Below are 21,673 nucleotides of genomic sequence, written 5' to 3'. Positions count from 1 at the left end.
TCAGTCACAGTGATTAGGTATAGAGTGCTTGATACAGGGCCTTATTACTTAACACCAGATTGTGCTGCTTTGCACATTTCACTGCAGTGATCTATGAAGAGTATGATTGATTTGTTGTAGGCACAGGTGAAACATACCAACATACCACAGAGGCATTTTCACCTTTATGTAACATTTTCTCCACAAAACCCTATGATGTAAAAAAAATTTAAAAAACCATGACAACAAAAAGTACAAATTATTGTTCTTATTGTTGTCATGAGTAGTGAAAATAGGGCTTGTATTTTATGCTCTATTTACAATTACAACAATACTTTTCTCCTAAACTAAATATATTATTCATTTAAATGTTAGATCTTGTTAATGTCTTTTATTTTTGTTTTTATGTATTCATGTGTCACGCCACCCGTTTTCCTTCGATCATCATGACTCCCAGCATTCCGATGACAAAGAACATCCAGCCAATCACAAACCATACACACATTCATCATCACCAGACTATTCATATCATCTGCTATTCATTTACACAACCTATTTATACCTGTAATTACCAGACACACTCTGCAAAGTATTGCCACTTGAACAGTCGGTGCAGATAGAGCAGTATTTCCATTTGCCTTTTGGTATTTCTGATCTTTGTCCAATTACTCAGCTCTGTTTTTGCCTGCCCCATTAGAATTTGTCTGCCTTATTATATTGTCTTTCTGGATATCGACCTAGGACTGTTTATACCCTGTTTGTGATTCTGGTTCTGACCCTTGCCTGTATTTTGACTACCATGTTGGATTGTACCTTACTAATTAAACCACACCTCATTCTATCTGTGAGCGTCTGTCTATATCTGAAACATTACATCATGCTGTATAATAAACACCTAATGAAAAACAAAACATTCACTGCTGTAGAATATTGTCCTCTAAGATGTGTGATTTAGATCAGCGTAACTATAACTACCTGGGACCTAAGTCACAGTAAAGGCACATTACAAAATATCCTGCATGTGGATATGGTGTTGGTACCTGAAATGAACATTAAATGAAGATTAAATTAATGATGACTGGTCTGGCATTGGAATCCTTCCTAAAAAAAAAACTGGGGAAAAGATTGGGTCACCACCATAATTCTATCAATCTATCAAATACCAGAGCAGAATATATACTGTATGATCTAAAAGAGTTTATCATGTCTCAGTATATTCCCATGTCCCTGATGTCTCAAGCTTTTTTTGTTTGTTTGTTTTTTGGTGGTGGGGGGGGGGGGGGTTGCTGACTCACTTGGATTTGCTGGTATCTCTTTGGTTTGGGAGCCCCATGTTCAGTTCTGCAAGTCTTAATTGGAGCCAAAGCACAGTTTGCTGACTCATTCTCCCCATTAGTTTTCCCTCTGCCTGGCCTCTGGAGCCAGGCTAAACTACACCATACCATACTGTAGTGTTACTGACTTCTAACACAACTAAATATGCCATTTACAATAGTAAAAGACAGAGCATATCCAATGAATTCACATGGGATCAAAATGCAGGTAGTCCTGTAGCAGTAAGCCAACATTATCCATGCGTCCATTCTTGCAAAAAGACCAACTGCCTGCAAATGTCCTCCTGGTTGCCTGGAGATAAGAGTTACCTCCTACTTCACATGACTCAGCAGCTCAGTGCATGCAGTAGTAGTTCCTGAGATATGGCAACCTGGGAGGGCCCCAGGATCACTGGGAGTGAAAAGTAAAAAATTATCTTACCAGCTTATTACCTTACCAATGTGGCCATAAAGCAGTGTACCAGAAACAACTTTTAAAATATAATGACAAAACATGGGAATTAAATGAGTCTATTTATTTTAACCAAACCTGCTGCATATCTCATTATTTATTGACATTTTCTATAAATATTAATGTAAAAATTATATCTCTTTGGAACATTGGTGGCAATATAATCTGCACATCATTGTAAGTCAAATGATTAGTTTTATAACAGTAGCAAAGACAATGTTGAGCAGATAAGACCACAATGAAAAGCTGGGTGTACTTTAAAAGACAGAAAAAAATATAGTTAAAAGTTAATATATCAAAATAACCTAAATAAACTCTGAAAGGTCCATGTTGGGCCTAAAGGTTACAGTTTTTGCCTGCATTCTCTTCAAAATATTAAAAACAGTGGTATACAGTGTCATACAGTGAAGTACCTCCTATTTATAATTACAATTAAAAACACATATCATGGATTCATATCCCTCTACAATACACCAGGGGTCCTAATGCTTCTACTTTTACAACTGCATCATTGTGCACCAAAAATACATGTTCCTTTGTTTTTACAAAAAGAAATGTGATATCTGAAGTCTGTAGTAGAAAAGCTGGGAAAATAGGCCTGGAGGTTAGATCTAGCCTTGTATTGATTTTAATACATTTTGACATAATTTTCAGTTGGTTCCAGGATATTACAGTTTAGAATCTATTAAATAAATGCTATCTAACAAAACACCATGTTTCACATTTGGATGTTTAAAACAGGAGTTGAAATGTGCATACAAGAGAATATACATAAGTTTGTGCTAGTGAAGCACTTGTAGATGACACACCTCTTCTGAGCTGAGCTCAGAAGCAAAATCATAAGAGACTTGAGTGCAGCAGAAAATGATTCCCAATAAACTCAATGAAATGTATGAACCGACACACCAAATATCATATTAACACTTTTTAAACCAATATACAGTTGTCAACCAATAGGGAAAGATCACTATTGACAGTATTTTTCTGTGAAGATTATGCAGTACACTTTGGAGATCAGTGTGCTATAACATCATAAGGGGCAACTCAGTTATAAAGTGCTTCATCGAAAGCCCATTTTGGTATGGCAAATTATTTAATATAAATCTGTTCTTATCATCACCCACAGCATTGTTAGTAAAGTCAGGTAACAAGAGAATAGCTTCAGTGCAAGACCTCTGTCCTCTCTAAGGGAAATAAATAATAAACAAATGAATAGTCCACTCTCTTGCCCGCCTCATCCCATCTCATGCATGGCTGCCAGTGATGGTCTACTGGGTGTCAGCTTTTATTGGCATGACACAAAGCAAAGTGCCAAGGGCTGCTGCCTCGACTCCCTGACACATACTGCATCTGGAATAAAAGCTTGCAAAATGTCTCGCATGAGCACAGAAACCTAGCAATGTTAGGCTGGAACGAGGAAGTGCAGTGGAGAGGGGAGGGACCGAGGGCAGAGTTCCATAGTGCTGCCGCGGCGCTTCGAACTTCTGCACATGGAGCGGGGGACAGCTGGAAGAGCTTCATATTACAAACTCAAGGAATAGCAGGTACAGTCGATTTAACCGTGCTTTTCAACACAAACAGATGTAAGGGAGTTTCAGCTTAGGCTGAGATGAATTTTTTAATTTTCCACTACGAGAATGAGAAAAGCTGGCATAGTGGAAAAAAAAATGTCCTAAAGTAGGCTATGCAGCAGGTGCGCGAGCCCCGCTTAAATCCTCACAGGCGTGCAAAGTCGGTAGAGTTAAAAGGCGTGTACAATTAGATTGCTCTCAATGAATTAGCCTACCTTGCTTATCAATAATACCTTATCAGTGTACAGGTTTGTGTTTCTTTTGGAAAAAAACAAGAGACAATTTCCCCCGGTTTTCCAGAAAGGAATATTTTCCTAATATTCACATGGATATTAGAATTAAAGCGAGTTTATTTTCACTGTACACATAATACATTAAGCAATAAGTGTACAACATATTTTCGTTATGAGATTTGGTATAATATACAAAGAGAATCGCAATCGGCTTACTTTCGTAAGCTTCTTGTGCTAAGGCACCTGTTGCTCTTTCCGCTTGTGCCCTGAACATCCTTTATGAAATACGACAGGATTTCGTTCAAATTTCTTTGATTCAAATGTAAATTTTCACATAGCTACTATGTGAATACATTTTTATACATAGCCTAATATATTTGCACATATTCTCGAATTTAAATAGTCTAAGTTACAGTTTTCCAAAATATAGCATAACTTTTAATTTTTGTTTATCTTAAACACGCCAGCCTAAACTATTTATAGATAAATTATATCTTTTGAAAAATAATATGCTTCAAATCGTAAACTGCTGAAAACAAATAAGTTACATATAAGTAATTTGCATTTTTTCTCAAGGAATAGAAAATAACCCTAATTTTGCCTCGCTGCATTTGCACTTCATTATGAGAATTTCTCACTGTAAGTTATACGGGCGCATCGGAAGTGAAGTTGTCTGCATGCTGTTGTGTCAAAATAACTTGTGGGTTTGACGTATGAAAATATTTCACACATTTATTCAATAAACTTTTATGCTCATGTTGATTACAGTCTCTCTCACAGCACCACAAGTGGAAACCTGAGAAAGGCACAAACAAAGAAAAACGGGGGAAAGAACTGACTAAATATGTAATAAATCCGAGGTTATCAATGCTCATTGATTGTAAGTTATTGAAGAATTTAAAACAAACATGGGATATATATTTGTTCATATATGTCTTCAACTCAAAAAGTGTAGAAATAACCTGTCATTTTTCAAAGATGTGAAAAGATTTTGCATCACTTTTTGATTATGACCATGGATGTATTTGATGTATGCATTTCAGATGGTATCCAAATCAATGGTATACGTTCTTTTGATTTAAATAATAAGCGGAGTAATATATAGTTCATTTAAATGTATATGTATGCTACTTCTAAACTGACACCAATTTAAGGAATATAAAAATATAAGATCAGAATTAATTAAGTACTAAGAGAGCGAAAGAGTTAGAGGGAGAGAAAGAGAAAGAGAGATGAAGTTATTAAGAGTACTGCGTTGAATGCTAGTGTAGTGAAGTGTAACAAATGTAAATGAGGCTTCTAAAGCGGTCTTCTGTAAAGGCGTTTTATTTCACCGAAACCTTCACTGTCAGTTCTTGCACATCATCTCTGACAGGTACCAATCACCCCATCAGCCACTCGCTATGTTGAAATCGCGGCTGATGCAAGACAAGTCAGTCAGTGGGTACCCGGTTTGAAGAAGTTATTCCTGTACTGTTTTTAATGCTGTCGTGGCTAATTGGAGACTGTCATCACTTTACCAGTTAAAATATTTAGAACAGCACTCTGCTCATTCTCCTAATCTCAAGACAGCTCGTGGGTCATTTTTGAACTAGGCACGTACTTTCTGAAACGTTTGAAAATGAATCAGCAGTTTGACACATATTAGCAACACGCGTTAAAAACAGGAAGAAAGTTTAATTGAATGACAGTGGCCTATTTAATTACTTTTAAACGTGATAAAATATTTTTTTCTCAAGAGAAAAAACGTTTTGCTGAGGAAAACTAAATATGGAAGTTGAAAGCTTTCCATGAAAGACTGTAATTTAAAAGTTAGTTTGTTTGCCATTAAAGAATACAGATGTTACTGTATTCTCTCAGAAGACAATATCTTTATTATCTTTTGACAGGTACTATAGTTGCCTTTATTTACAAAACAAAGTGCCAACTCATTCACAAGAAAAAATAAAATGGAATATTATATACACCTTGAATTATCCATTATGTGCACAAAGGTGAATAAAGGAAAATGAGACAGATCATTTTATGAATCCTGTAAAGCACATTGGTTGGCATTTTAGGAGAAAGGAATATCCCTGATATATTATTCAACATATGTATATAGAAATTAGGGAATTTACCAAGAATTTTTACTTTTGCTTGAAATATTCCTTCAGCTTCCCCACAGCAAAAATCCCACAATTCCACCCCTACAGAAGTTTTTATTGCTAAAAACTCATTTTGACTCACTTTCTTGTAATTTAACCCTGAGTCAAATGAAACTGCTAGCTCCAAGTAGTGCTTAGGAAAGTGTTTCTCACCTCTGAATGTCTCTGACCTGAGTCGGGTCATTTTGTCTGTTTAACGGTTTTGTAGTGTGTAGTCTCCACCCTTCTCCTCTTGAGTTTGTTGTTTACACGCTTAGTCCTGCATCTCTCTTCCTCCTCTCTCTCTTTCTCTCTCTTTCTCTCTCTCTCTCATTCTCTCTTTAGCACACAGAAGCACACATGCATATAAATACACATACACATTCACATCTGCAAAAGATTTTTTTACGTTCACAATGCAAACTATACTATGTCTCTCAACTGACTGGCTATCTATTGAAAGTATTACACCATTTCATGTCCTTGTCCATTAATACATGCATTTGCAACAAATTCGAGACGAGGACAAAATTCAAATTTGAAAACATAAAACTTTAATTTGACTTCTAAACAGTTATATAAGAGGGTCGTTATCATAAACAGTTTAACTGTCTATGCCATTCAGGTGAATAACTGGTGGGTAATATCTCATTAGAAAAGACTTAACATCTATCCCTGGCATGCTAGTTACATCACACCACTGTCTTTCTGCCATCTAAAACAGTCCTAATATTAAAATCCAGTATTACATTTATTAAATATGAAATTTCCTTGTTATATTCCATATAAATTCTGTATTATGTGGAATATACAAGATTTATGCAATCTCACTGACTGCACAAAAGTACTCTCTTTTAAGTATGAGTGAAATTTAACCATCAAGAAGTTAATTAAAATCAGTTAATACTTCACTGCTGTTGTAGATTCTTCTATTAGTATCTTATACTTTTTAGTTCATATTACTCTTTATTGTTATATATGTTAATGACTGCCACATGAAATTAAATGTAACAAGTAGTGTTTCAATATTGCACTAATGTAATGTTTACAATTAGTAAAACACAAGAATCCAGGTGTTAGAAATTCACAGTGAAAATTAAAATGTGATTTTTAAAATATTTTGAACACTCATATATGTAAATGTACTGACACATACTTTCCAGACATTCTCCAGAATTGAAGTATGTGTTGAAGTCAAGTGAAAGTTCTCTCTACCCCCTCCTTTATCCAAAGCATCATTATTTCCCTTCAGACCAGCTATGCCATGGATGGGGGTTGCCGTGACACCTTGCCCCCCCACACACATACACACAAAAAGTCCTCCTGCTTCCCAGGTTAAGAAGCCACAGTGGTTAGATCAGCATAAATGCAAGCAGTCTTCTTGGCAAATTCCATCAATGACTATTACCCCTCATTCCAAACTGACATGCACACCCACACAAATCCCCTTGGTCCAGTGACACACACCTGACCCCTCACTAGACTCCTATGTGAACAAGCTGGTGCAGAATCTTCGTCTTCAGGAAGACTGAGGCTTTGCGACAGACGAATGGCCACACGCTTCCCGCTATTTGTCCCAAATGTGTGGAGCCATCTGTCAGTGAAAACAGGAAGGCCGAGGTTCCCCTTCTCCCAGGGGCTTGCTTCAGCTTGCTTGGCTATTTTCGGGAGCTTCACTTCTCCCTGTGTGGCTGCTCAGGCTAGGCACAGGCCTCCAGCGGGAACGTCTTGAAGTGGCAGTGAGGAGGCTGAAACTGTTGGGCCCATCTGCCGCGGGCCTGAGGGGCCCCTGCATTATTAATTGGGCCATGCGCACTGGTGGCTCCTCAGAGATGCAGGCCTGGCATGAGGAAGCGCTCCTCACCAAACTCCTCCTGTGGAAAAAACATCTCTCTGTCCCCCTTGGCCTGACACTTCCTCTGAATACTTTTTCTGTCCATTCCTTGGCATGCCTTTTGTCTTTTCCTTGAGCTTAAGTTCTCTGTCCCTGCCTTACACATTTTTACTATGACCTTTTTCACTCTTTCCCCTTCTCTCATTCCCTCTCTGTCTTACTTCCTCTCTCTCTCTTTCATTTACTCCCTGTGCTTCTTCCTCTTTACTATCCGTGTCACCCCTCTCAGTCTGTCTCCATTTCTTTCTCTCTCTCTTTCTGTGTCCACTTCACCTTTTGTTTCTGTCTGTGGCTTGACCGTGCATGTGTATGCGAGTGAGAGAGAGAGAGATGGGCTGCCGGGCTCACCCATGCATGCTCAGTAAATTAGAGTGAACACGGGTGCCAATCAGCTGGCTCTGCCAGATACCCGCTTCCCCCGTGACCCAGGGCCATCTAATTTTCTGCTTAATTTTGCTGCAGTCAGTTTGCATTTTTGGATGATTATGTGGTGGGAAATTAACAATAAATAACAAATGTGGTCTGAAAGCCTCCTCTTGAGTTCCCAACACCCCACCCCTGAAGCACAGCATCCAGTTGCACGTGCACCCTTTCAGTCTACCCAGCTTGTCAGTTAGGGTAATGAAAGTGTCTGTAGTTCTTTGTAATGTAATGTGGAGGACAGTGGTGTCTGCTACTGGAATGGGAGTGTTCTTGCAGGGGCTGATGGAGACATACAAAGAAAAGGCATTCCCCCTTTAATCACTAACCGCCCTCTCTTAGTGACTTATATTTGCACAGTGGGTGCTGATGAAACTGAAACACTTTTCTCTCTTTCTATCCCAGTCTCCTCCTCTGTTTGTGTCTCTCTGTGTCTGGCTGGTTCTGTCTGCACTCACTCCGTTTCTCTCTTTCACTCATTCCTGTTAGAGTACCTGCAAAGGATGGAAACTGAAGAGGCACAGGAAATGGCCCAAATAGCAGGTAGAGCAGTGTTTCGTGCACTCACAGCAATAAAAGATTGTGGTAGGCCTCAAAAAACCAAAATCCTGCTCTGTAGTGATGGCCTCAAAATATATGTCAAATGAGCTCAGTGATATCCAGATAGCTGATTAAATGAGTATAGCAAACACTTTGCCAGGAAAATAGAGAAAAATAAAATGGAATATGTTTTCTAAATGGACTTGCTCAGGGACCTTCAGGAGTCCTAACCAGACTGAAACTGATGTGTGTAACAAAGACGGCTGAGATAGTTTCCTGCTTGTCATGTTCCTTTGAATGTAATGTCATACTGAACAATCAATGGTAACACATTTAAAGCTGAGCATGTCACAAAATAATAACCATCCCTGAAAAGAAAAACCTTGATGTTTTGCTGAGACTCTGTGGAAGCCTAGTTTTGAGTGTCAAAAGAACAAGCTTAATCAACAATAACAAAGAAAAGTTGTACTGTGAGCATGGAGAGTGTGGTTTGCCTGTAGCTGCACTTTATGTTGAGGCTCTCTGTCTGATCAGGGAGAGACAGCCCTGCTACCAACGAGGGGGGAGAAGATCAAGAGGAGGCCATGCCTGTCCCAGAAGACCTCTCCACCAGTACCGGCCTCCAGCACAACCACCGCAGTGATAAACCACCTGGTGAGTAAGGCCAGTGTGGCCACAGGACAAATACCACTCAACTACAGCACTGAGTAACAGCAATTAGAACAGCTTTTCCAAGGCTTTTTCACACCAAGACCAGGCAACAGTCAGTGTCTGATGTAGACCACAAAATACACAGAAAAACAAAACCACAGTTTTAAAAAGTATGATGTTGAGGATGGCACTCCTATTCAAACAAGCTCAAAAACGTTCTCCCAGGTTTCAGATTAAAAAGAAATTCACAGAAAAATGCAAGATTCCAACATAGAATTAAAGCAATAAAGAAAATGTTAAGGTAATGTATTTTCTTTGAATTTTTGGAGTGGCATACATCTTCACTGAAATTTAATGTGAGATTTTTGTTGAAATATACATGTGACCATTAGCCCGGTTCTTTGGTGAAGCTTGGTGTATTTTGTATATGAAGGTACATAAGCAGAAGTGTTCTTACCTTTTTACTCTGTAAAACTTGGTAAAATATCAGATAATGCAGATGTACTCATGCCGCACCTGTGTAGGCAGGATAAAATAGAATTCACACTACAGAATAGCATATGACCTTGTTGAAGTCTCTGTGAAGTTTATTTATCTCCCGGTATGAGTCCCATTCCCCAGCACGTCAATGATTAGAATAGAGTGCTTGTAACCCTGTTTCTCACAAACAGAAGAGAGGGAGTCAGAATGCAAAAAATAAAATAAAACAATGCTTTAAAGCTGCTCCGTGTTGAGTCTATACAGAGTGATTTTTACTTGAGTAAATATGCAGTGCAATTATTCTTAACAGTGTATATATACATTTACCAGTGGGATCACAATAGCAGTTCTGCACAGCTTATCTATCTACGAACCTTGCTTACATTATCTCTTGCTTTTATTTAATCAAATAATAAGTACAAAAATATATCGACTGGATTATTACATTCTCAGAGTGGTTTATGGTAATTTTAGTTCAAAGGTCAATGAAAAATAGTTCTGTTTTCTTTCTACCCTAACAATGAAAAGGTGTAATTAAAATATACATTCTTAAGGTCTCTTCCACACCTGACTGGATATTCATTAACTTCATATCACAAGTTGATTTATGATTCTATTTGTTTTGGTGCTTTGTGAGACTAGTCGTGCAAAGGAGAATGTCTCAGAGGTTCAATTAGGTAAAAATGGAAATGCAACTTTGGGGAGATTTCACAGTAAGACACTTTAGCTTAGTATGAATGTGTCCAAACGTGTCCATGTGAATGTGTCCAAACAATGGCTATGCACCGCACAGAGCATGTGAGTATGAAGTAGGTTAACTAGACGCAAAAGCTGTGATGTGTACAGCAATGGAACTGGCTAAGCTGAAGTTAGCAGATGGCCTGTTTAAAATCTCGATGTATTTTAGTTTGGAATTTTCCCCTCCAGTAGTTCCAGATTAGCTTGAACTGTGTGCCCCAAACACTTTGAAGCTGCAGTAATTTAAAGAGAGAAAAAATAAGATGTCAGAGGAAACTGAAATAGGATGTGCAAGAGTTTCCTAAGAAGAACTTGCCAGAACTCAGTTTCAACACTCACACAGGGAGATAAAATGTTCAGGAGCATCACCTGGCAAGCATCACTACACATACACAAGCACACACATGGCTCTGCACCTGCATTTTGCCATGCTTTCACTTCAACTGCCAAGCTATTCATTCACACACACACACACACACACACACACACACACACACACACACACACACACACACACACACACACACACACACACACAGAGACAGAGAGAGAGCGAGAGAGAGAGAGAGAGAGAGAGAGAGAGAGAGAGAGAGAGAGAGAGAGAGAGAGAGTGAGAGAGAGAGAGAGAGAGAGAGAGATGCAACCAAACAAACATCAGGCTGCATCTCAGTAATATTGTGTTATGGTGGCAATACTCCAACACAGTATTTTTTGTGAAGTCTCCAAAGATGGTCTACCATAGTTTTGGTTTTACAATTAGTGTTTTGTATATCACTAGAAGGTGTGGTTCCAGCCATACTACAGAATGCCAATTGTAGCATATAGGGTCTAGAATTAGACACATTACATATTGTTTATGAGGTCATAGAGTATGTATCAGAGGAACAGAATGTTGGAAAAGATGTATAACGTAGAGTTGTAGTGGTTACATCATTTGTGTTTGAAATGAATGGTCATCATAATGCTCAACATATTTTCCCATCACATAATTTTTATCACTGCTCCATTATTCAGCTTACTATCAGAAAAATTTTATTGCTATAGTTCTAGCTGACAATTAATTCAATTCAATTCAATTTGTGTGTCAGGAATTCTATATAGCTAGTTGATTTTGGCATTTTAGACCAAGGAAATGAGTTTTTTTTTTCTCTTAACAGATTTATGGAGTGCTGGAACTTACCTGCAGTTATCTCAAAACTTCATCTTTGTCAGACAGAATATTTTATTCAAGTCTTTATTTTGCAGAATAATAAATTTTAAAAGGATATTCGACAGAAGCTACAAATAATTTTAAAGCTTGCCTTTGGTGTGTGTGTATGTGTGTGTGTGTGTGTGTGTGTGTGTGTGTGTGTGTGTGTGTGTGTGTGTGTGTGTGTGTGTGTGTGGATGCATGCACTGTCCTTGAAGATGTAATCAGCCAGTGTGTGAGAGGATGTGACTATTATATCTTTGCAGTGCATCACTGCTTCTAAGATTAAAGCTGAAACTTGGTAATGGAGCAGTCGCTATCTGTGCTGATCGTTTACTACTGAGCTGCAACGTGCTATTTGATCAGGAGTGTGTAACTGAGACAGGAAGAAGAAGAGCATCAGAAAACACCCAAACTGATGCCCTATGCTATCTTTTCCTTTAGCTTCGGCTCTGCTCCACACAGAGCTCCTAAAGGCACAACACAGCTGATGAACTAAACAATACTCAAAAGTTGTCACAGTATATTATATTCCTATACTCTTAATTTAAAGTGTAAATACTCAAATATCAAAGGATCAAAGATCTAAAGATCAGCATCTACTTTCAAAGTCAAGTCCATGATAGTTATACACAAAATAAAAGCCTTTACAAAGTAGCTAACTGCTAAATCTTTAAGGCAAAGCAAAATAGGGTTTTGCCATGACTTTTCAATGCCAATAGCACATATTACAGCACAAAATCTACAGGCTATAGACCTGAGTTTAAGTGCTGTTCCTTTTTTGATTGCACAAATCATTCAGTCAGTCATTCAGTGTTCAAGCTATTGCTGTTGTACAGGACAGCACTTAGAAGTTCCTGAAAATGTAAAAGAAGCAGGACCTTTTTCTCTTTATCAAAGCTGATGTGTATGCACACATTCACACAAGCATGAAACACATGAACATGCACACGCACACACACACACACACACACACACACACACACACACACACACACACACACACACACATGCGCGCACACACATCACACTGTGCAGAGCCGTGGTTAAGTGTGTGGCTCCACAGCAAGTGCAAAGTTATTTTCAGTTTGAGACAACATAAGCAGCGCCCTGAGAGGAACATAGCTGACAACCAGTTTTACACGCACAGGACTACTGCATTTTAACGTGGGTCTTAGCCATTAGTAACGTATCCTACCGTAAATATACTAAGTTTCAGAAAGTCTGTAATACCACTTTCTGATGTTTCATAGAATCTGGGTTTATTAATGTGTTTAAAGAGGAAAAGCAGTTAATATGGAAACAGGATGATGTTCTCATCTGTACTAGTGCATTGCTCTTTGTTTGTCCTTGCCTGTGGGTTTTGAAACTTGCTTCCCAAAAAGGGTAAATTAGGATGTGTGACAAACATTATATAAAGTAAAAGCTCCTCTTCCCATCCTCAGTTTAGTCACAACTTCCCCAAATCCATAAGACTTCAGCAAGCCAGTAAGGCTAGTTCCTTCTGCCAAGCACAGGTCACATACCTCTGGACAGACCACAGAGGCACTGCAGGGGGTAATGCACATGGACGCATGTGTCTGAGCAGAGATAACAGGGCATTCCCACTTTTCATGTACTACAAAACTAAGAATTGCAGGACTTCATTTAGACACTGAAAATGAACTCTGATAAATATCTTTCTATTATGTGTCTTGGAATAGATTGAAGGGTAGCTGGAGGGTTGCTGATACAGTGACTTCATATTGGACCTGAGGAAAGTCTTCTCAGAATCAGACAAATGAGAATCTAGGTGTTGGTCTGTAGCGTTGACTTAATGGAACACAGGAAAGTACTCTCAGAATCAGACCAGTGAGAATATAGGTGTTTGCAGCACTGTTTTACTGCCTGTCTCTTATGGAGTGAGGCTCTTTTTGATATCAGTATAGTGAGCTCTCACATTTTTGTCTTTGGACTGACACTTACTTAACTTCCTCTTGGTCTTAGAATGACCTGTTCCGTTTTGGTGCCTCTCCCTGAGTGGTTTGGTGCCTTTTGCTCAGATGGATATGGAGATACTAAGTTAGCTGTCTTATTTCATGTAATATTTTAAAACAATAAGATAAAATAAATAGTTAATCATACTGAGCAGATTTGGAAAATAAAGGCACACACTGCTGTATGCTCTTTGTATGAATCATGTGACACAATTGCTGATCCCTGTAATTTGTATGAAAAAACTTTGTGTCCCACAAAAACACTGTTTCAGTTACACAGCTTCACAATTCCCTGTCTGTGCTTCCCTTTCTGTCACTTCTCCATAAGTCTTGGCCTTTTTTTCAGTTGGGCTGGCTCTGTTACTGAAGCTTCCCCTTTCCCCATAGATTCCTATATTTCATTATTTCCACTTCTTCCTCTTCACTCTGTACAAACTGAGGTAAAGGCATGGGGAAATCAGACATGGCACCATGCTGACCACAGGAGTAAAATTCAGTGAGAACCATTTCAGCAGTGTGAAACCTATATGATAAAATGTCAACCTCACCCACCTATGGTTGTTTCTGGGTCATAGCAACATCTATTTGAAATAGACCTCTTTTCATATAGACCCCGTGGACACACTGTATAAATGGGTGAGTAGTAGTTTTAAAATAACTCTTAGGGAATTTTCAGATCAATCTTCGATGTGTCGTCCTATGGCTGCTTCATGCTTCAATGGTTTTGGAAAACTTGCACTTGGTCTTTTGTTTTCACCTTACAGCACTACATTATCAATCCCCATTGTGCTACATGTCTCAACATATTTGAGGCTTAAAAATGTGTTAACAATGTAATTTTAAAGTGTTTTCTTAATCGCCCTGAGTGATTTTATGGCATCTTGTCCTGTAGTCTCACTTGTGTTAGTGCTTATGTGAGCTTGTGTGAGCTCGTATGTATTTACCACGGTTTGTTGGTCTGGTTTACACCGCTGCACTCCACAGTTTCACAGTGCTTCCTGTGTCTCTGTTTCCTGTTTATCAGTCATTTGTTTCAGAGAAGTGTGATGGTGAGAAAGATGGTGCATGGAGTTTGAATTTCCCAATTCCTGAGTGAGCAAACGCATACAGGAGTTTACTGTTTGCCTACTCAAAGCAGTGGTGTATTAGTTGTGCTGAAAGAATACAGTACTTTCTTTTCACCCAGTTTCAGCTCTTACACAGATATCAACATCAACAATTTACTGTAATTTCTTGGTCATATGTCATTCATTTGCAGTTTTAGAGGTTCTAATCTTACTGTTTGGACAGTCCACATTGTAACATTTAAGGGGAATTTCTTTTTACAGTTGTCTATTCCTAGCAGCCAGTGGGCAGTATTATGTACATATAACATATTGATCCTCAAGTACTACCTCTTCCTCTAACATTACAGCACAGTAGCACAGTCAGATTAATTACAGGAGAAAAGATACAGCCAAAGCCTTTAATCTGAATATAAAGCCTGAAGCCTCTGCCCTAGGGCATAAAGAATGCTCAGCTATGCTAGAACAAAGATGAAAGTGTCAGCAACAGCTGTAGTCAGGGTGACCATCACTAAACGGGCCCACTGCCCTCTTTTTCCAGCCTGCACTATAAAAGTTGAGGCTCGGAGTGACGAGGAGAACGGGCTGGCCGCTGACATGAATGGAGAGGAGGAGGAGTGTGTTGCCGAGGACTTGCGCATGCTCGATGGCTCCGGGGCCAAAGTGAACGGCTCCCACGCAGGCCCTGACAGCAAGCCAGCGGCCGCCTACCCTACGGCCGGGGGCATCCGCCTCCCCAACGGGAAGCTCAAGTGCGATATCTGTGGAATAGTTTGCATTGGGCCCAATGTGCTGATGGTGCACAAGCGAAGCCACACTGGTAAGCACAACTGCCATCTACTCTTCCCTCCCTTTACTGTCACCCACACCCATAGAACAGAAGAGCTGACAGTGTGCAGGGCTGAATAGGATGTACAGAACATGCAAGATGCACCCTGCAGCAAAGAGCAAGAGCAGGTATAGAGCAGTATGAGATAATCTGAGGCAGAGTGCATTATGCGAGAATGGTCTCGTTTCTTAACCATTGTGCATTTCAAACATGCAACCGCAAAATTTGGCTTTGGTATTGCAATGACAGGCAAAAAGGAAGAGGTTAGGCCAAACAGTTTGAAATAAGCTGTGCCACTGCATCGAATACATGGAAAACATTAACAATAACTGGATAACAACATTTTTGCACCACTGTACTGCTAATAGTGTTACGTTTACATCATGAGGAAGGCTCAAATGTTAGTTTAACCTCTTCATGTTCATGAAAACTTTACCTGCACTAGTTTGGTATTTTGTTGGCATAGTCCTTTTGAGTTGCGTTTTAAAATCGTAAAAATGTAAATCTGTGTGTCTAAATTACAGTTGAGGGCAACAGCAACAATTAGGGTGGAAGAAACCTCTACTAAATTAAAATTAGCAAAGTATTATTTTTTTCTCTCTCTTACCCAAGATTGATATTCCATTGTAATGAACCCAAACCAGTGGCGGAGAACATTTTTCAAAAAGGCACTTAGCTTCCGCGCTTGAGAAGCTAATGAAACCCAAAATGGAAGAAAGGAATAGAGGGCTAATGCAAATGCAAAAAGAACCTATAATAAAAGATATAATGAAGCGCTTCCTATTTAAATATAAATATTCGCTGGTGAGACTGTTCTTCTAAAATGCCTTTTTAATGAGTTTCTTTTTTTTCCGTAGTTTTGCTGCTTCACTGGTGACTCTTATTTTATAGGGCTTTTGAAGAGAGGGTCGTATTAAACCCGTTCTCCGAGAATGCCACAACACGCGGAGAGGCTGGATATTGGTTTATTCCAGAGGCGCTGATCAGGAAGACTGGCTCTCAAACACAAAGTGTTTCCTTCACTTTATTTAAATGAGGTCTGCATTTGCATTGTGATGGGCCGCTCTTATTTTAGAGCTGAAGAAGAGGAAAAAATGAGATTTTCAGATCAAATTGACCCAGGCAGTGGTGCATTACGAAACTGGCAGGCAGAGTCTGAAAGCCTCTTGTTCGATCAGAGCGCCAGTCGGGGCGCAGGGGCAGGCAGAGCGCGCGAAGCGGAGAGTGGCGCTCTTCTGCGAGATTCCGCTCGCGTGTTTGATTGAGCTTTGCCACGAGTAGCTCCGTTGTTGAGGATGTTATAGCGTTGTGGAGCCGTGTAGGACAGTGACCCCAAATTCAAAGCGTAATAGTGCTCCCAAGAAGGAAGCCTTAGTCTCGATGAGTCTGTGTAGTCTGTGTTATAGAACCATAGTAATAATTCGAACGCTCACCGTTTACATGGTCGTGAACTGTTCGCATGCTTGCATGCTTGTCCATGTAGTGCAAACGACAGACATGTAGCACTTGATATATCTCTGTTTGACAGAATTACAGAACATATCACTGTTCCCCAGCTACCTCAAGACATAAACTATTATCCATCATTTATACTTGTTGATGGTTGTTCGTTATTCATAATCATCACTGTATCATTAATAATAAACGTGAACTAGACAATTTATATAGATTGCATTATTTCAACGTTAAAAGGATATCCATATGAACACTAATGACTAAATTAAAAAATCAATATTACAAAATACACAAATAAAATGAGTGTTATAAAAATACATCTGTAGATACAAATAAATAAGAAACAACAGAAGGTTGAACTTTCAAAACTGTTGCACAGAAACAGGAGGGCATTCCTCAAATAAAGAATCCCTTCAGTAAAAATGTTTCCTCTTACAAGTGACAGAGAGATTATCATGATGTACTGTTTACATCCACTATTTACAGGACATACAGGGCATCGAGCCATTTTGTGATTATCTTAAGTTTTCTATAATCTTGGTGTAGATAATTATTACCAAAATGCTGTTACTAAAATGTATTTTCAGATTATTGTAATGTAAATGCTATTGTTGTATAAATTAAATAGAATAAGCCATTTTAAATATTTCATTTTCTAAATGGAAAGCATTTGCGCATATCACTGCATCTACTGGTGTGATCTACACTATTTGACTATGTCACCATATTGTTTTGTTTTTCTATCAGGTGAAAGACCCTTTCAGTGTAGTCAGTGTGGTGCTTCTTTCACACAAAAGGGCAACCTATTGCGGCACATCAAGCTCCACTCTGGAGAGAAACCGTTCAAGTGTCACCTGTGTAACTATGCCTGTCGCCGCAGAGATGCACTCACCGGACACCTTCGCACGCACTCGGGTAATTCTGAGCCTTCACAACCAGCTTCCTTCATCCTATGAAAGACTGCACTTTCTGATAGCCTGTACCTTGTCCTGGACAGCTTTAATAACTCAGACCTATTCAGGGCCATTTCTTAATTTGGGTAAAGTGAACTATGCTCTTAACTTTATGGAAAGAAAAAAAATCCAATTATATTAAATTGAGAACTTTTTCCTAAATATACATTTTATGTAGTTCATTCAGTTGCATCCCCATCATTATCTTTTCTTTTGAACTCACAGTTGGAAAGCCGCACAAATGTGCTTACTGTGGTCGCAGCTACAAGCAGCGAAGCTCGTTGGAAGAGCACAAGGAGCGCTGTCACAATTACCTGCAGTGCATGGGCCTTCAGAACAGTATATATCCAGGTCAGTAAGGCCAGAACACAGAGATAAGATCTCTCTTACACAGTTGTGAACAGTTATTAACCTACACTAGGATCACTAATTAAAGTGGTATACAATTAAACTGGTATAAATAATTTGTGAAAATTAATGCTTTGTATTATGTAGGTCTGTACTGCAGGGTTGGTGGCAGGTTTGTTTATTTTGCTTGAATATATAGTTGATTAAAAGTTTTGAATTGCCACAGAATATAAAACTGATCCCCATTTGTTCCCCGCCTGAATAAAGGATACAACCTGCACAAGAGGTTATTTTCTGAAATACCGCAAAATAATTTTTCCGGAGTGAAGACAGAATGTAAACAAAATATCAAAAGATAAAGCCTGAGGCAGAATCTGAAAAAGTAAGTTTAGTTTTAAAAAAGGGTTAATTTACCTAACAAAGCTTAGAGGAGGCACATTAGTACAGCTTATTTAATCAGACAGAATAGTGCTTATATCTGAATCTTATACATGGTTTCTCTGTCTTGCTTTTTATAGTGAAGGAAGAGAACAGCCAGAATGAGCAGAGGGAAGACTTAAACCCGGCAGCGTCTGAGAGGGCTTTGGTGCTAGACAGAATAGCTAGCAATGTAGCAAAGCGTAAGAGCTCTATGCCACAGAAGTTTGTGGGTAAGAGTTGCAGTCTGCTTTCTTTATGTTTAAAGGAAGTCACCATATTTCAATAATGAGAATGACAATGAAACATTCCTGCACAAAATCTGTGTATTACTTTTTTGTAAATTCATCTTAGGACAAAAACATAAGAGTATATTAGGCCTATGTTACAACATTAAGTATGTATCTAATATATATTTGTTTATATTAATATATATTTATGTTTTCATTAAAAATAATAAACCTATTCAATATATCTGAACAAGATAAGCAAGTTATGCGTTCTTTTTATTTAATGTTTTTGTATTTCTTTGTTGACTGAGATTTATATTATTCCTGTATTATTTCTTGTTTTCGGATGAAATAGGATGAGTATTTTATTTTGGGATCAATATATTTAATATAATTTTGCAATAACTCAACAATAATTTTAATGAGTACCATATATTTAAAGGAAGAAGGAAGAATAGAACACCCTTTAAAAAGCAATTTTTTTTCACACTAAATAGAACATGAATAAATCCAGTGCACCATCTCAGTTCTGTCTCTCCCCCTCCCTCTCTCTCTCTTTCTTAGGTGAGAAGCGCTTTGCTGATCTTTCCTTTGAAAGCAGCTCAGGGGAGATGATCCAGCCTCATGTGATTGACCAGGCCATCAACAGCGCCATAAGCTATCTGGGAGCAGAGTCTCTGCGGCCACTTGTTCAGACCCCACCTGGCTCTGCCACCGACATGGTGGTCAGCCCTATCTACAACCTCCACAAGTCCCAACAGGTGGAGGGGAATGGCCTGTCAGCCAAAGACAGCGCAGCCGAGAACCTACTCCTGCTCTCCAAGTCGAAATCAGCCTCCAGTGAGAAGGATGGCTCTCCTAGCCCCAGTGGCCAGGACTCCACTGACACCGAGAGCAACAACGAGGACCGTGCAGCTGGGGGAGGGGGACCAACGGCAGCCACAGCAGGCCTCATCTACCTGACAAACCACATGGCTCCTGGTGTGCGGAATGGAGGCCTGCCCCTGGTGAAGGATGAGCAGCAGAGGCAGTTTGAGGCCCTGCGTGCAGCAGGTATGGAGCTGGGCATGGGAGTGGCTGCGGAAGGTTTTAAGGTGCTGAGCAGTGAGGGCGAAGAGGTGAGGGCGTATCGCTGCCTCCACTGCAGGGTGCTGTTCCTGGACCACGTTATGTACACAATTCATATGGGTTGCCATGGCTTCCGAGACCCCTTTGAGTGCAATCTGTGTGGCTACCGCAGTCAGGACCGCTATGAGTTTTCCTCACACATCACACGTGGAGAGCACCGCTACTGAGAACACAAGAGGATGTTGTTGACAGAAATACAAGCATACATACACAGATACCCAGAGTCAACAAATACACACCATATACAAACTCATAACTGTTTTTTTTTTTTTACAAATTGTCTGAACACTGTATGCATGTGAAACATTTAATTGAGCTTTTAATTTAATACACACTGATTATTGTAGACAGATGTAAATAGAATTCACTGTCTTGTCTATTTTTCTACAATTGTGTGAGGTAGCAAGAAGTACATGCAGGAGGTACTTTCCAAATCCGGAAAACTGAAAATGGAAATGAAGGAGAAATAATTAACAGTTTTTGAAGACAAATACCCATATAAATTAATCTTATGTTGTTTATTCTTTTGAGCTGTTTTTTGTCAGAATTCAAACCATTAAAAAAAATAGTTTCTTGTGCCTGCAAAGATATGTTGATATAATGATTGTAAATGTTTTGCATCAGCAGCGTTGGGAGGTTATGTCAAAGCCTCACAGACATAGAACTGTAATCTCTCTATGTATTATGACCCAAAATATTTGGTCAACTATTTCTTTTGTATCTTCTTGTTTTGTTTTTATAATTTAAGTTTAGTTTTGAGTTGTACTTTACATGTGGATAATAGCATCAGCATCTAAAAACAGGCATGCTTGCAAAATATCAATAAAAGATATTTTACATTTGTGCAACATCTATCAATGTGTGAGCTTTCTATTTATACCTATAAAATTTAAGTTACAAATTAAGATCCATAATTCTTGGCAGTAAAAAACACTACTATCCAAGAGAATGTTTAAGAAATTCAAAACTGCATCCAACATTCCTTTCTTGTGTAAATAATTGACATAAATGTCTATCAACCCCAGCAGGAGCTACCTCCTGTCAGACAAAAACACCTGTAGGAAAAAATGATTGACAACCATATATGACTGAAAATAAATAAATAAAGCTAAAAACTTTTAAAATGTTAAATATATAAATCAATAAAAATAGGTGAAATGGAAGAGAAGCCATAAGAAAGATGAGCTTCATGAGACCAGTTTATAAGTAAACATTCCTTTTTTACTGACATTTCTTGGCTGTTGTCATTAAAATATTGTTTGAACAAGTTTCAAATAAAAATTGTTGGAAAAGGTTGTATTTATATTTTGTAATCACAGATCTGAATGTAATATTTTTGCAAACCATTGCTGAACCTGAAGTTGAGAATAGGACACTAAAGGCACAGGGGCATGCCATTAAATCACGTATACACTTTAGGATAAAATGTATATAAGTGTTTTAAGAAAAGCATTTAGAATTTTCCAACATATGTGTCTCATCAACTTGGCACGTTTTAAGATACACCTGGTATATCTATAATGAACATCAGATAGACCGTGTCTGAGTGTGTGCACACTGACTGCTAAGAGAGGGACTAGGGCATCAGTTCTGTGCCCCCCCACGCACACACACACACACACACACACACACACACACACGCGCGCGCACACACACATACATCCAGA

At 38.8% G+C, this 21,673-nt stretch overlaps 1 protein-coding gene across 5 annotated transcripts; it reads left to right on the top strand.

Annotated features, from left to right (window-relative positions):
• The first annotated feature begins 3,064 nt into the window (after positions 1 to 3,064).
• ikzf1 (IKAROS family zinc finger 1 (Ikaros)) lies at positions 3,065 to 20,860 on the top strand. 5 transcript variants are annotated; one of them, XM_027017654.2, is made up of 8 exons: positions 3,066 to 3,308; positions 8,498 to 8,551; positions 9,083 to 9,202; positions 15,188 to 15,466; positions 17,678 to 17,845; positions 18,109 to 18,234; positions 18,750 to 18,881; positions 19,443 to 20,860. In XM_027017654.2, the coding sequence occupies exons 1-8, from the start codon at positions 3,164 to 3,166 to the stop codon at positions 20,171 to 20,173; spliced, it is 1,755 nt and encodes a 584-aa protein (XP_026873455.1). In that variant the 5' UTR covers positions 3,066 to 3,163; the 3' UTR covers positions 20,174 to 20,860. The 5 variants fall into 5 exon arrangements, with proteins under 5 accessions (XP_026873545.1, XP_026873455.1, XP_026873370.1 ...); XM_027017744.2 differs by lacking the exon at positions 8,498 to 8,551 and having other exon boundaries at positions 3,065 to 3,308; XM_027017569.2 differs by lacking the exon at positions 18,750 to 18,881 and having other exon boundaries at positions 3,119 to 3,308.
• The last annotated feature ends 813 nt before the right edge of the window (positions 20,861 to 21,673 follow it).

Source organism: Electrophorus electricus, chromosome 11 (assembly GCF_013358815.1).
Source record: "Electrophorus electricus isolate fEleEle1 chromosome 11, fEleEle1.pri, whole genome shotgun sequence".
NCBI lineage: Eukaryota > Metazoa > Chordata > Actinopteri > Gymnotiformes > Gymnotidae > Electrophorus > Electrophorus electricus.
Note: the sequence above shows the minus strand (reverse complement) of the source record. Positions and strands in the feature narration are given on the sequence as shown.